This window comes from Gallus gallus, chromosome 2, assembly GCF_016699485.2.
Source record: "Gallus gallus isolate bGalGal1 chromosome 2, bGalGal1.mat.broiler.GRCg7b, whole genome shotgun sequence".
In the NCBI taxonomy this organism is placed as follows: domain Eukaryota; kingdom Metazoa; phylum Chordata; class Aves; order Galliformes; family Phasianidae; genus Gallus; species Gallus gallus.
In genome coordinates, this window is record NC_052533.1 from 76,074,234 (window position 1) to 76,089,107 (window position 14,874).

The window sequence follows — 14,874 nt, forward strand, 5'->3', positions numbered from 1 at the left end:
TACAGTAAGGGTGGTGAGGCACTGGAACAGGTTGCACAGAGGGATGTCCCACACTTGGAGACATTCAAGTCAGGCTCCATCAAGTGCTGAACAACCTGATCTAGCTTTAAGTGTCTCTGTTCATTGCAGGGGAGTTAGACTACATGACCTTTAAGTGTCCCTTCCAACTCAAATGATTCTATGATTCTATTTGTTTAAGGACTAGGAAACTTAGAAGCTTTGTGCACTCATGAATGTTATTAATTCAGGGACAACCGAGAGGTCTACATAACAACAAGTGGAAAAGATTGTTATTGTCCCTTTCAATGTCGGTGGACATCAAGTGAAACTTGATGGAAGGAATCAAGTTTGAATGCAGTGTACAGGTTCTCTTGTATTTAATGCATAATTGTGCAAAACATCTCTGCCAAAGGGCACTGGAAACAGTACAAGTCTGTATCAAGTCTAGAGACAAGGTCATGGAAGGGAAACCCATTTGGGGTTATTGAGTGCATAGAAACCATATCCAGGTCAGGAAGTCCCTAAACTGCCAATTACTGGTGACTGGGAGAGTATTCTGGCAAATTATCAATTGCTTGCCATTTATTCCATAGACCTCCCAAGGTGCTTTCTGTTGGCTGCTCTACCTTTCCAGAAGAGTTCATTAGCAAATAGTTCAATTAATAGAAGTCATGGCATTGAATATTCTGTACAGGAGAAACCATGACACTAATCACATCCAAAATACAAGAGTAAGTCTCACTTTGTTAAAACTACCTCCCAGAAGTGGGAGATAGTATAATTCGCAAGAAGGATCTTTGGCTAAAAATAAGACATGCTTTCAACATCTGTATGAATGCCTTTTCTACACATTAAGCTGTAAGAATTGCTATAGTAAGTAATCTGCACCTCAGGATATTTTACCAACTAGGATAAAAAGACAAAAAGATAAGTCTGTATTTTAAAAATGAGGTATAATATCAGTTTTCAGTATTTCCAGCAACTTCTCTAGACTCTAGAAAATTATTTGTTCTTTCCAGATGAAATGACATCACAAGCTTATGGGACTGACTTTGTGGCTTTGCCTTCTCTCCCATATAATGCCCTGGCAGCTGATGCTACCTTCCAGTACACCAGGGAACCAAAGGAAGACATGATGACAAAGCTGCTGCAGCTTTGTTACCTACTAACTACCTTGTATCAAGGAGGACAACAGGTGTTCGAAACGAAATAACAGAGCATAGAAAACATGATAGAGAAAAAAGAGATTGTTGAACTGATGTGCTTTACCAGCATGGACATGCAGGTGGGAAAGGAAAAGGGAAGAGCGAGAAGCAGTTGAAGCAGACAGAAAAGGCTCTGTATTTATGTCACCTAAACTTGGTCATATAACCCAACAGAATCAATAGAAGAATAAAGTCCTTTAGAGTGAGAGATTAAGTAATTGTTCTAAATAGTCTATCATAAAAACTACTCTTGACTTTAGCCAATGCAGAGCAAACTGATGGAGTCTGCTGCTTGGGAAATTCACTCGACTGCTGCTAAATTTACAGAGTGTGAATACTGCTCTCACCCAATGTCATCCAGTAAGATATGTGGATTACACTTGTAAAGCATACACATAACGAATGCAAGAGGGGATTTTTTTTCCAAGTTTTAAAAAGGGAATGCACAAATTCTCATCTTTACATTCTTTCATTAGACCATAAGAGCTATCACTTATTCCGTAAAAGAAAAAAATATTACCACGAGATGACTAGCCTCAGTAGACAATCTATAGAATTAACTTCCATGACAAAGAATTCTTGCCTTTACAGACCAGTATGTGTAGAATACCCACAGGAATAAATCTTTACTAGCGTTATTACTGTAACATGACTAGTAAATTAGAAAAATAAAAGCTTTCTGTAAATTCCTTCCACCCTTCTGCTTTCTATAGCACACCAATATTAATATAAAACCTTCAGCAAATTGCTTTTGGCCTACTCTTTTGTCCTCAAAAGCAGGAGAAAACAGAAAAGTTTGAATATTTAGTCTACACAGTGTACTACAGTTGTTCCAGTTTGTCAGGCAAGTTTAAATGATCTTAACACAGTCATAATTATCTTGCCAGTTTTCCAAATATGGTTACTTGTTCTCCCATACTTACAAACAGTTTACTCTTGTAAATGTACTTGCTCCTTCCACTTGAGTCCTTTACTTCTTTACTGAAAACCAAGGACATCTCAAAAAGGAAAAGGTGCCTCTCTCTTCCCTTTCGAATTAGAGTTTTGGGGTCCCACACTTGGAAGGATTCTTGAAGGATGAGCTCTCCCTGAGATTCTATATTTTCATCAAAGCCTAAAAACCCAGGGAGAAGAAAATACCAGCATGAAAAGTTGATAATATGAGAAGTTTAAAAAGCACAGCTTCTGTTCATTAAGCAATTAATCTATTTTTTTCAAATACAGCTTGCAAAAGATAGAATTCCAAGGAAGCAATGTTAAAAAAAAAAAAGCCTCAACATTGTAATAAACTAAATGAAACTGTAGCTCAAGCCTATGCCTAAATTTAGAAATCCAACTGTTAAGAGTTTATCAACTATTTTGGCAGCATTTCACCAACAAACAGAAGCTCTGTTGGCTTCTCGTAACTTCTTCTGCAAAGAAAATTATTTTTCTTAAGAGGTGTTTGCTACTGTAAAAAGCGAACAGCTTGTAAAGACACAGCAGATAACGTTTTGACAACAATGGCTCCCAAATGCCATCTCTATCTTGCTGATACATAGCTTCCCTATTGTGCACGCAACAAGCATGAAAACATATTCCAATAGAGATGAAAAAAGATGGCAGCCTGGAGCTGTTGCCACGTGGATCTGCCTGCCACTGATTCACACTGCGATAATGAAATAGGAGCTGGATTATTTATCTTGATACTGCTTGCCAATAGTCTCAACAGAAAAACACCATCCTTCTCAAGAGAACGATGGTTCTTACAGTCCTAAAGAGGAAAAAGTATGGAGAGCATAAGATGTAAGTTGCTTCAGGATGTTCATTCAAAAACCTCCAGAGACACAAAGAGGAAATGTGCTCACTCACTGTATTTGTTTAACATGGAATGACTCAACTGTACACGCATGATTTGTTATAAAACCAACTTATGTAAAAGATTAGGATATTCTCCAGAGTCACATTCCCTGTGTTAGAAGATCACTACCAATGTTGGTCAGCACTTATACTAACATCATCTCCTGAACAAAGCATTTGGAACAGATCCTTCAGACTGACCAATATTCCTGTTGTTTAAAATCAGGGAAGAGTGATGACCGAGGGCATTCACATGACCAAGAATCATATGACAAATCATCAAGGTGCATTTTATATTAACTTGCATGGCACTGCAAATTCTATGACAAGCTCTAAGAAGGCATAGAGAAAGAAAAGCAATTTTGACTGGAAACACCTTACAGTAAGTTTTTATTCTGCAACTGCAGGCTAAAGTGGCTCTGCTTTTAACTTTAAAGAAATCTACTTTGCCAAAATATACCCAGTTTTATTATGAAATGTATGATGGCACCATCATATATGATAACATGCCAATAGCAAAATGGATTTTGGCAGAAAATTGTTCTCAGCACATAGAAGCAATTACTTACAATATCAACTGTCTGCCATGAACATGATTATGCTGTTCTGGCTAAGACTCATACTAAATTGGCTTACGCTGACTTTATACTGCCAGAAAATAGATTTCACTTCAACCAGAAGTCTGTTAAGGCATAGGCAGCAAACAGATGTGAAAAGTACAAATTTCTTGGAGACCATTATTTGATACATAAATCAGAAAAATCAACTCTAATACACTTGTGTTCTTCTTATAAAGAAGTTAAGGAAACTGCTTGGAAAATTTAGCTGAAGTTACTGTATCTGACCATTAGCTTAGTAGACTAGTAGAAAACTTTTGTTAGTCTACGTATTTTTCAATTCTGCAGTGGCAGAGATGTTGAGTACGATGAAAGAACATTTTAAAAAAACTTACAAACTCCATCCATTGTCCAACAATTTATTTTCTTCAGTAAGTCTGCATTTTATTTACCTCCAAATAAAAGGTATATAAAATACAAACACAGAGACGAAAGTCTTCATGTTCTTCAGATGTACAGTAATATAATAAGTTATTAAATATGACTGAGTTAGAAGATTTGAATCCTACCTTCCAACATACTGAGGTGCATGGCATCATTGGCTCGCTTTGGCACACTAAGCATCACCTCCAGGCCATCTTTTATCTCACCTTTACCTTCTTCACAGCATGTGAGCAACTCCTGCAAAAGATAAGCAGACATGAGCATCCTGTCTCTCTACATTAATATGACAGACAATTAAATGCTACTTCTAACATGCAAAGAAACATTTTTGGCATGTAAAATCTATTTTAAACTTATTCCTCCAATGAAGTGATTAGCATATTTTGTACTTATCAGTATCTGTTCTTCATAGAGCAGCACAAGCTTTTGCATAAACACCTCTAATTTAAATAATCTGATTAATAATAAATCTTTAGAAAATACATTAAGGACATTTTTTTTTTTCTGTAAGCACAGACGCAGCCATTGGATGTAGCACTACGTCAAGGCCCAGAACAATGCAGGTCCTAACTCATGAAGCTGGTGGAAAATGGGACAGCATACATACAGTATCTGTATGTAACCTTCACTCCACTGCACCAAAGACCTGATCTGTACTACTGCTGATTAAAGGATTTGCATTGTTTCATTTCCAGTATTCAACAATGCACTCTACTCTGTTTTCCAACAGCTGAAAGCATCTTAGAGACAAAAAAAATTTGTATGCAACCATTAAACGATGGACAGAAGTTAGAGAAGGGAATGTGCTGAAATGTTACAATGGAATTCAAGGCGATGCAGTTCAGTGCCCATTCAAGATACAAGAGCTGATATTCAAATTTCCTCACATTCTTTGAGTGTTTGAACGGTATCAAGATAAAATGTAGCTTACATGATCAAAAGAACGTATTATGTTTCTTCTGCTATTGTTAATTCCCTTGAGTTTAAATTCCTTTTTAATGAGAAAGCCAAGTGACCCCTACTGTTGTCATAATTGCACTATTTCCATTTAACTACCAAGACCATCCATCATTGCAGCAAAACAGAACAACAGTGCATCTAAATTCTGGATGACAACATAGCTGAAAAGTGCAACTAAATGCCCTCTTTGAGATGCAGAAGATCGGTAGCTTCAATATTATGTGGACATGTAAACAGAACTTCTGAAACTGGAAATGTTCTGCTATCAATCAGGATTTAGGCTCTTCATCTTTTCATGTTTCACGCCTCTTATCTTGTAGTAGAAAAGAAAATCCAACATTCATCAAATTTTACATCTGTTTTACTATGCAGCAAAAGCCATCTGGCTCTGAAAAGACTGGTGAAATCATGGCGAATGGTGAATAGGAATATCCTATCCCTTCAATACTGCATTGCCGAAGACATATTTAGATACAACTGTTGAAATCGGTCCCCAAAACTTCTAAAACATGACGGCCTGTCTCTGCAAGTTCTAAGTTAATCAAGCTGCACCTTTTTTTGCAAGGGGAGAACAGACAATAGTTTCAACTAAAACAGTAGATTCATTTCCATCCAACACTACCTGAAATAACATGGAATGTTTTTCAGAAGTTTTAAAAACAATAATGCATGGACACTGTTAATTAGAAGAGGTTACGCATACATCAGTTACAGTTACTTCTGTAGGCAACTACTACAGAATAAGCAATGTCACCCAGTGGAGATCTAGCCGAGTTCAAGAACACTGCTGTTCATCCAAGAACATTCAAGAACAATGCTGTTCATTCCCTCTGTCCACTGAGGGAAAGCTGAACTACAGGTTCTCATAGGTTTTAGGTTTTTTTTTGACAGTTACTACATAACTTGACATTACTAGGAACATTAGAAGTAACAAATGTTGGGGAACTATTTGATACACATATATACCAGTATTTTACAGTAGTTTGTACCATAAGCACAGCTAATGGTTTGTGAAAACTTGTTGCAGAAACCATTAAAAAAATACACCTGTTCATGCAGCCATTAATTGCTTGTTTGCTCTGGAAATGCTAAAGATATTTTCTAGGCATACATTAGTAGAGAATTATCTTTTTGATTTACAGAAATCTGGACAAGAAGTTTCTTATTTATGCTTTCTTTCATTTTCAGTGATATTTAAAAGTATGCCTGCCCAGGATGCTGTAGTCTCAGAGTGAAGAGTAAAAAAGCCTTCCTGATTTCAGAAAGAGCTTTGCTTGCTTATGAGCAGCAGAACCACAGAAAGAAGTTTGAATTAGTACTGACCTTTAAAAGAAGTTGATATTTTGTTATCCTCTGAACAGGTTTGATAAGGTAAGAAGAGATAGAGTTGGCCAGTCCATGTCGCTGTTGTATCTCCTACACAAAAAGCATACATTTGAGGACTTGTGAGTACCAACAAGCACATTAAAGCCTGTTCTGATGGCTATGTGGTAGACATCAGCCAAGATTCCTATTTTAGCAAGAAGTAAGTAAGTAAATAAATAAATGAGAAGATGACAATACATTCCAGCCACAGCAAGTGACTTGACTGTGCATTTGCCTGCTAACTTTGTATAAACACACCCAAGCGTACACCTGTAAAATGTTTCAACAAACCTAAATTCAAATAGCAGTGATGAGGAACATCGAACAAGTGGCAACAATTTTATTAAGTAAGATCTATAATTCTTGTTACTTTACCTTCAGGAGAGAAAAGGAAAAAAAGAAAAATCTCAGTGTTCCAGGGAAAAGCAAGGACTATTGCATGAAGGCTGAGGAATAAGTTTCTTAGCATCATTTGCTAATTCAACTGATACTTAGAAAGTGTTTTTCTGCAAGAGCTGTTACAGAGCCACAAGGGGGAGCAAGAAGTAACATTTTCTAACCGAAGGAAGGAGGTTACACAAGAGATTGAAAAGAAAGCGGAGCCACTTAGAAACAAACAAACAAACAAGTCCTCCAATAAGCTAAAGGAGAAAAATATAATCACATGATAATTACAGGGGAGAATTACAGATTTCAAATACCAATTGTGGTTGAGTTTCAAGCCCAGCATTTGCCATTTATTACAGTACTGTCTGTGTTTTAATCACACAGTTTTGAACAGCAGGTTCATGCACCGTAGCTATATGCTTTTAAACCACGATTACATTATCACAAATTCCCAAGGTGGGAATCAATGCAACCCCTTGAATTTACCTGTATACAGTCAGGTCTTCACTTTTCTATTCTACCTAAAGTGAACAAGGAAATTGAGAGCCCTGGATACAATATTAAAATAGAGGGTTCAATGGAAATTGCATCAAAAACGGCAAGAATAAATTTCTAACACAAATTAATCAGAGCCCCTTACTGTCTCTTAAAATAGCATTTACTAAGCTTTTTCTTTGAAATTTTTTGGTCATATCTGCCTGTTTTCCTGTAGCCCATCTGCTCTTGTACAATGACTGAAAACTAAACAGAGGCTTCACAGAAGGACTTCACCTTTAGGATCACTATCACCTTAGTGATAGACCTGAAATTAACAGAAAGAGCTTCAGCGATATTATTACTCAAATGCCCCTCTCTCTGCTTTTATAAACAATCCTAAAAAAATGTTAGTGTCACTACAAAACTAGTAGCTCAAAACAGGGTAGGTGGAAACAAAAAGGAGTAGAGAGCAACACAATTGAATCATCTATAAATGTGGTTCAACCATATCAACATGTCATTCAAGGAAGCCAAAATTCTCTAAAAACTCTAACAGCTGCTGAATTTTGGTCTTCTCCTAAGTGGAATGTTACATGCAGACCAAATAACTTTGGGGACTGAATGAGCAGTGTGGTTGGTTTAGCAGCTATGAACAGTGCAAGTCAACTGAATTAACAGTGCAAGTCAACTGAATTACCACTGCAATCAATTACAAGTTAAAGCTGCTCCAAGAAATTCAACAAAGTCTGTCATTTTTATTTTGTACAATGCAACCTAAGCAAATTAAAATGCTAAGATTTACAGAATGTGCCTGAGAGAACTGGAGATTTATGTTTTGGCTGTTGCTGCCCAAGCCTGCTTGCACTTCTGAACTGTTGTGATATGACAGTGACTTCTAACACTGATTTGACAGATTTAAGAGACCAACTGAGGAATACAAATTAATGGAGTAAGAGATATGATTGATTTTCTTAAGTTGACAGTAAATTGCAGCATTAGTAACAGGAAACTGGCATATTCTTAAGAAATAAGGCAGTCGACATAAATAAATATAGGTACATTATTCAAAATTGCAAGACGTATTTTTAAGAGCAACATAAAGTACTTACATCAAAGTATGCTCCTGCATGTTCTAATATTAGCTGGGTAGAATCTGGCTTATTTTTGCAGTAAGTAACATACATCTGGAACTTGTCTGCCTGCAGACCAAAATGAAAATTTATACAGGTTATCAGAAAGCATAATTTCTGTCTCAAGAACATTTTCTACAGTTGTCAAAGAACTTATCTTCTGTCTCAAGAAACTAAGCGACACAATTATTTTTCAAGTCTGGCAGCATAATAAAATGTATCAGAAAAATGAGACTGAAAACAATGGCAACGTATGTGAAAGTAGATAATTCATAGCTAATAAAAAGATAACGAACTAAACAAAAACCCACATGCAGGTTTAGACAACTCTTGTAAACTTCCAGAGCAGCAAAGCACTGGCACTGGAGAACCATACCTTAATTATTTTCCAGTTAAAGATACACAAATTTTTACTCACATTTCAAGGAATAGTTACTTTTACAGAGACTCAAAATACAAATGGATTTGAGATCTATTATCCACCCCTCCCTTCTTCTGATCTCCCTTGTTATTTCTAAACGCAAGCCTGAGTACATTACCCATGTCACAAAGCAGTGTCCAACATCTTCTGGTAACTGTTCATATTTTTCTAGCTCCTTGAGGAATATACTTTGGGTAGAGAAAAAAAATACAGGGTAAGGCACATGAAATATTTTCATTAGAGCAGCTGATATTCATCTATTGTCTGTGAATGAAGACAGTTACAAAACTTACTGTAATTCACACTAACAGCATGAGCTAACATAGGAAGAAAGAAATGGGTGACAATATGTAATATAAGAACTAATATAAAGCAATTCAATACAAGTTCTGATGCAAAGATCCAAAATTGCTTCAGCACATACTTGCAGTACACAAAATTGAATGTAGTTCCTCATCTAGAAGGTTTCCTACTGTTTGAGTTTCAGGAAAAGTTTAGCCTTCATGTCAAGAGAAATAAAAGCTTGAATTATTTTTGGGTGCTCAGGTTAACTAAAGGTATTGATGTTTATGCTATATCTGTATTCTGTTGAGTTTAGTGATTTCCATCTCTTCATGACAACTGAAAGACCTGCAGCAGTACCTTAGTGCATCTAAATAATTTCTTAAAAGCTCAAAGATGTCTGAGATTGAAAAAGACAGTTTCTAATGGTGTATGCCTAGCTGCAAAAAAGAACAACTGAAACAATTTAGCAATGTGAGAAGAAATCTTTTAGATTTTTGATGGCAAAGAGTCCATTATTCATATGCACAATATTTTCATTAGGAAATCCCTTAGGTCATCATGTGGATTTACCAGTAAAATGGAAATGAGAGATAAGTCACTCACTTATTGTGGAACTCATAGATTTCCTGCATGTTTCCAAAGATAATATGCTCTTTGTTTACAATACCAGGTGGGATCTCCTCAACTCCACTTGTCATTTCCCATAGATATGTCTGCCCAGAACAAAAAAGATGCATGAAAGGTCATTAGAATGCTGAACAGAAGCACTCAGGTATCCGTAAGCATGTATTCACAGAGAGAAATCAGTGAAGATCATGCAGCATCATCAACACCAGTTGTGACACTCTGTTGTGTCACACAGACCTTGTGATTTTGACAGGAAAACCTAAGTTCTAAAACTGACAATTTAATACAGTCCTTGAAACTGCATCATTTAAAATACACAGTGCCCTTGACAAACTCTACTGCTTCAGGATATTGCTTATCAAGGTCATGTCTCCAGTCTAGATGTTGTGTGTAACAGCTAACACTGAACATTACTAGCCTGAGCATAACAATTATTGGGCACCTTTCCATGGAATCTCCCTGAATTTCTATTCAAAAAGTCAGTGAGTAGCAGAACATGTGATACACATAATAAGAGAATTAACACAAGCTCTCCTCTCTTGCAAGCAAAGCACATAAATTAAACCACTCCCTTTTCCCTCCCTCTCCAAAAAAAAAAAAAAAAAAAAGCCAAGCAGTATTGATGAAAGCAAAACATATAGAATGAGCACTGAAATGGCTGATATCAAGCTGTAATTCTAGGTTTCTTCATAATAGCAGAAAAAATAGTTAATTTGGTCTTATGACAACAAACTAAACATATTTGTTTTTTAAAATCAGAAAGAAGTAAAAAGCAACAGATTGAATCTTGTCTTCAAAGATCATTGAAAAAGAAAACTTACATCCATGCATTCTCGGAGGTCTCTTACGTAAGCCTTTTCTGTCTGAATTAGCTCAGCCATAATAAACCTTAGGTGACAACAGAAAGACTAATCAAATCTCAATCTGTATAATCGTTTTGAATACATAATAACCAGAATACACATTTCTCGTCAGCTTTTGCTTTTTCCACTGCTCTAAGAAAGTCTGAGAACTGAAATGCTATGAAAGAAAAGACATGAAGGAAACATGAGAGATAGCACTCTTGCATTAGTAACCAGTGCAAAAAGAAATGGGGAAAGAGATGGAAGTTTTCTCAAATGCTTTTCACTTGATTTAACTTATCCTCTCTCCCTCCCTTACACATTTATTTCACATAATTTCTAAAGAAGAAAAAAAGCAGGTTAACACAAGTCTAAGATGGCTTTGAAAGTCTAGGATTCTGACGTGCTAGAATTTCCTGTAAGAATGAGCTTGCGAATGAAAGGCAGTAGGAGCTATTGAATAGTATCACTCTCTTTCACTGTTTATCCAATTTCTAAGCTTCCAGACAAGTCATGACAGTTGCTTCATTATCAGGATTGATTTATGCACACTCGGTTATTAAAAATAAATAAATTCATTACTCTTTCCTGCGGGCAGATTTTCGTTTTTCTTCATTAAGCTCATGAGCAGCATCACGCAGTTTCACTTCTGACCCAGGGACACTGGCTGGGATTATATCCAGCTGCAAGCTTTTGCTCTTTATGAAAGAAAGGAAGAATTGATTAAGGAAGGAGACGGGAGAAAATTACAGATAAATCAAAAGGAAGCTAAGATATATATATTTTTGTATGTGTCTATCATCACATTCCAATTTCACTTACCGATTTATTGGAATCAGAGGAAATACCCAGAGCTTTCTCTAAAGAGGTCCTGTATTTCTCCATGCGCAGGGAAAAGTCTCTGTACCTTTTATCCACTGCCGTGACACATTTTTTAATCTCTGTTGCATGAGCATGCCCTTTTTCACAAAAGCCATCGGCCAGCTGTATCAACAACTTCACCCTCTCTTTGGTTTGCTATGAAAACAGGAAAATATCAAACAGTTACTAACTCTACCTGTCATGAAGGGGATCATTTTGCTTAACCTGCTACTACGTACAGGTGGAGAGGTCAAGGAAGGAGCAAGCTTCTACCTCTTGTTCCAGAAATCCTTTAAATAGATACCTCTTTCTTTAAAGAAGTGTCATAGAATCTCTTTGGTGATGCCCAGTGAAAGGATAAGGGGCAATGGGCACAAACTGGAAGACAGGATGTTCCATATGAACACAAGGAGAAACTTCTTTACAGCGAGGGTGGCAGAGCACTGTAACAGGCTGCCCACAGAAAGGCTGTAAAGTCTCATCTAAAGATACTCAAAACCCACTTGGAAACTTTCCTGTGTAATCTACCTAAAGCAAATCCTGCTTTAGCAGGTGGTTGGACTACATGATCTCCAAAGGTCCCTTCTAACCTCTATGATTCTGTAATATAGGTTTTCTTGGGTTTTACTACTATGGGACTAGAAGTAATTTGCTCTTTCAAAAACATGCTCTATATCTAATCCAGAGACTAAACTCTCCTAGGCAAGCTTTTCAGAACATGGTTATTTTCCTTGCACTAATACAAACAGATTTTGATCCCATCAGAGGTATTTTGTTCATTACATCAAAGCACTAACACTGGGCCTGACCCACAAAGTCTCACGAATGTTCCTCCCTTTATACAGGGACTTAAATGAGGTGCTGTGATGGATATGATTTTTGTTATGTGCTCTACACTTCAACAGATTAAGAATACATTCTTTAATTTTTTTTCATGTCATGTTTCTTTTGTTGTCAGGCAGTTCTTAGAAACTAAGAGAACAAAGTAATGAATTTGGTGGTGGTTACAAGTACTTTTTCCAATTACCTTGCTTCCTAAGATTATGCACTTTCCTTTGTACAAATAATAAATTATCCACAAAATATGACTTTATACTTCCACCCATTTTTTCCTGATACCATGTCAGAGTAAAACATATTGTCAGGGCCCTGACTAACAGGGATTTGAGCAAAGCAGTTAATAAGAACTTGACTTTTTTTTTTATCCTTTCTTTTCTGTTGTTTGTCCTTTCATGCTTTTCTATTCTTTTTCTTTTCTAATGGTCACTCTGAGCATCTCACCATGGAATTCCAAACAAGCAAGGGCTAATACCCCCTCCCAACCAGCAGTGAACCACAAAGGGAGCGGCAGCAACAACATCCTTTCAAAAGGGGCACCAGCATCATCCTCTGCCTGACAGAGGAAGTAATGGGGGGCAATAGTACTCTGCATGCTGGATGGAATCCAACAGAACAAATGCTGGAACAAACCTCAGAAGAAAAAAAAAAACAAGTTTGAAAAGCAAATACAATCTCCGTTCCTTCTGGATTGTCTTTTCTCCCTTTCCACATGTCCCATGACCAACTCCATCTCCAGATCTCTTCCCATCTAAGGTAGTCCTTTACACAAACAAACACTTGTTTACTTTCTTGTTCTCTGTAAAGACTATACAGGCAAGAGGTTGGAAATGGTGATGGTTAAAAAATGAAGCACAAAGACAGAAGATTTCTTAAGCTTAGGCACTTTGGTCATGCAGTAGTTGCTGCTTTTTCACATGTGAAAGCTAGTAAGCCTCACAAGTAGCAGATGCATCTCTGTACAAGCCTCCAGAGACACAGAAGAATGTAACTCTGCCATCGCTCAAAAATAAACAGTAGAATTGTAGACTTTAATAAAATGAATAATCTAAGGAATAATGATTTTTCTACTATTTTTCTATTATTTGTTAATTAAATGTCAGATGACTAATCTGTCTTCTTGTATCTTATATCCTAAATGATCATGAAGTAATCCACAGACATGAGGATGTAAAAATAAAAATCAAAGGACCTTCAAGGTTTCTTGTTGGGTTTTTTTTTGTTTGTTTTTGTTTTGTTTTTTTAAACCATTTTAAAAATCACTTCTGTCATGAGAAATCAATTGCACATCAGGCTTACGGAGCTGAAGCAACACGGTGATTATCTTTTGTTCTATTATTTTCTAAGTAGAAATACAGAGATAAAGCCAACAGAAGAAAACAAAGCTTGACAGACATCCTTATTGTCTTGTTTGTTTGTTTTTTTTTAATAGTATGTAATTTTATTTATCTTACCTTTGCTGTGATCTGAAATTCTTCATGTTCTTTTAACAGCTCTTGAGTATGCTGGATACTGGAACCAGTGGAAGTATGTGTGGATAAATAAAACTCCCCATTGTCATGAATCCATTCCAGAGCCTAAAATAAATATCAAGAACAAAAGAAAAGTAAGAGCGAAGGTAACATACTTTTGCCAATAGATAGCAACTGTAATAAGCTTTTCATGAAAACAAGTTGGCCATGGTTAAATTTTACTCTACTCCACTTGTGGCATTTGTGGTTTCATTAGTATACTCCAGAAGTGAGCAAAAACCACTTCTTAGTTGCAGCGCAGGTCTGCTGAACTTCAACTTAAATACACATTTTCCAACCTTAAAAAATTATTACATTAGACTGACAAATGTATATGCTAAACTTCCTCTGAACTTGAGATTTAACAATCACTTCACTCTGAAGTTGGTATATATTCCAGTCTCACAAAGTATGATACGTAGTTACACGTACTCATAGAAGTTAAACATAAAGCAAAGGAGGAATGGTGACATTTATCAATTAAATTAACATACGTACATTGGTAAAAGTCAATAGTATTTTGTTCTTGAAACTGAATTACTAAACAACTGCATACTAAAATTATTTCCCTTCCACATCCTAGCACCTTACTTTTTTACTATTACAAATCATGCTACCCCATGTTATGGTCCACGTTCTGCCCACATTAATATGCACTGTCTTTTAAAACATTCTGGTTGTGATGAACTTTACTGTCCTTCTTCTAGGAAAAAAATAGAGTCCTCTCAAACTGCTGCTTAACACTAAAAATCAAATCCGTGACTGAAGACTCGCATTGCCAAGTTGTTTGCAACTCTTAATACAGGCAGCTATAGCAGCCTGCAGAGGCACATGAACTTTGAAGCTTCTTGGTTCTGACAAGGCCAGTATCAAATGTTCAAAGAGTTCAGCGTAGTTTGGTTAGAATACTGAATGTGAATGTCTGCATTTTAGAGACTGTAAGGGCATACCACAATGCCATTTACCTAGTCACATACTAGTGTGGATGCAAGCCTGCTGAGACAGTCCTACACTTTTCAAGTGCCACTGATGGAAACAAACCAACAACCCCTGGACTAGAGTAAAGAAGAGAGACACATCAACTGGTTGCCTGTATAATGTTTCTTGTCATTCTTATATCAAACTT

At 36.5% G+C, this 14,874-nt stretch overlaps 1 protein-coding gene across 5 annotated transcripts in view; it reads right to left on the bottom strand.

Annotated features, from left to right (window-relative positions):
- TRIO (trio Rho guanine nucleotide exchange factor) overlaps nt 1-14,874 on the bottom strand; it is a 237,447-nt gene that overhangs the window by 78,225 nt on the left and 144,348 nt on the right. For all 5 annotated transcript variants that reach the window (XM_015282226.4, XM_046930053.1, XM_040695757.2 and 2 more), the window contains 10 exons: nt 13,692-13,814; nt 11,362-11,556; nt 11,122-11,237; nt 10,519-10,585; nt 9,674-9,783; nt 8,904-8,973; nt 8,344-8,433; nt 6,329-6,421; nt 4,171-4,282; nt 2,129-2,319 (listed from right to left, as the gene is read on the bottom strand). In XM_015282226.4, coding sequence (XP_015137712.1) covers nt 2,129-2,319; nt 4,171-4,282; nt 6,329-6,421; nt 8,344-8,433; nt 8,904-8,973; nt 9,674-9,783; nt 10,519-10,585; nt 11,122-11,237; nt 11,362-11,556; nt 13,692-13,814 — 1,167 coding nt within the window. The remainder of the gene's footprint in view (nt 1-2,128; nt 2,320-4,170; nt 4,283-6,328; nt 6,422-8,343; nt 8,434-8,903; nt 8,974-9,673; nt 9,784-10,518; nt 10,586-11,121; nt 11,238-11,361; nt 11,557-13,691; nt 13,815-14,874) is intronic.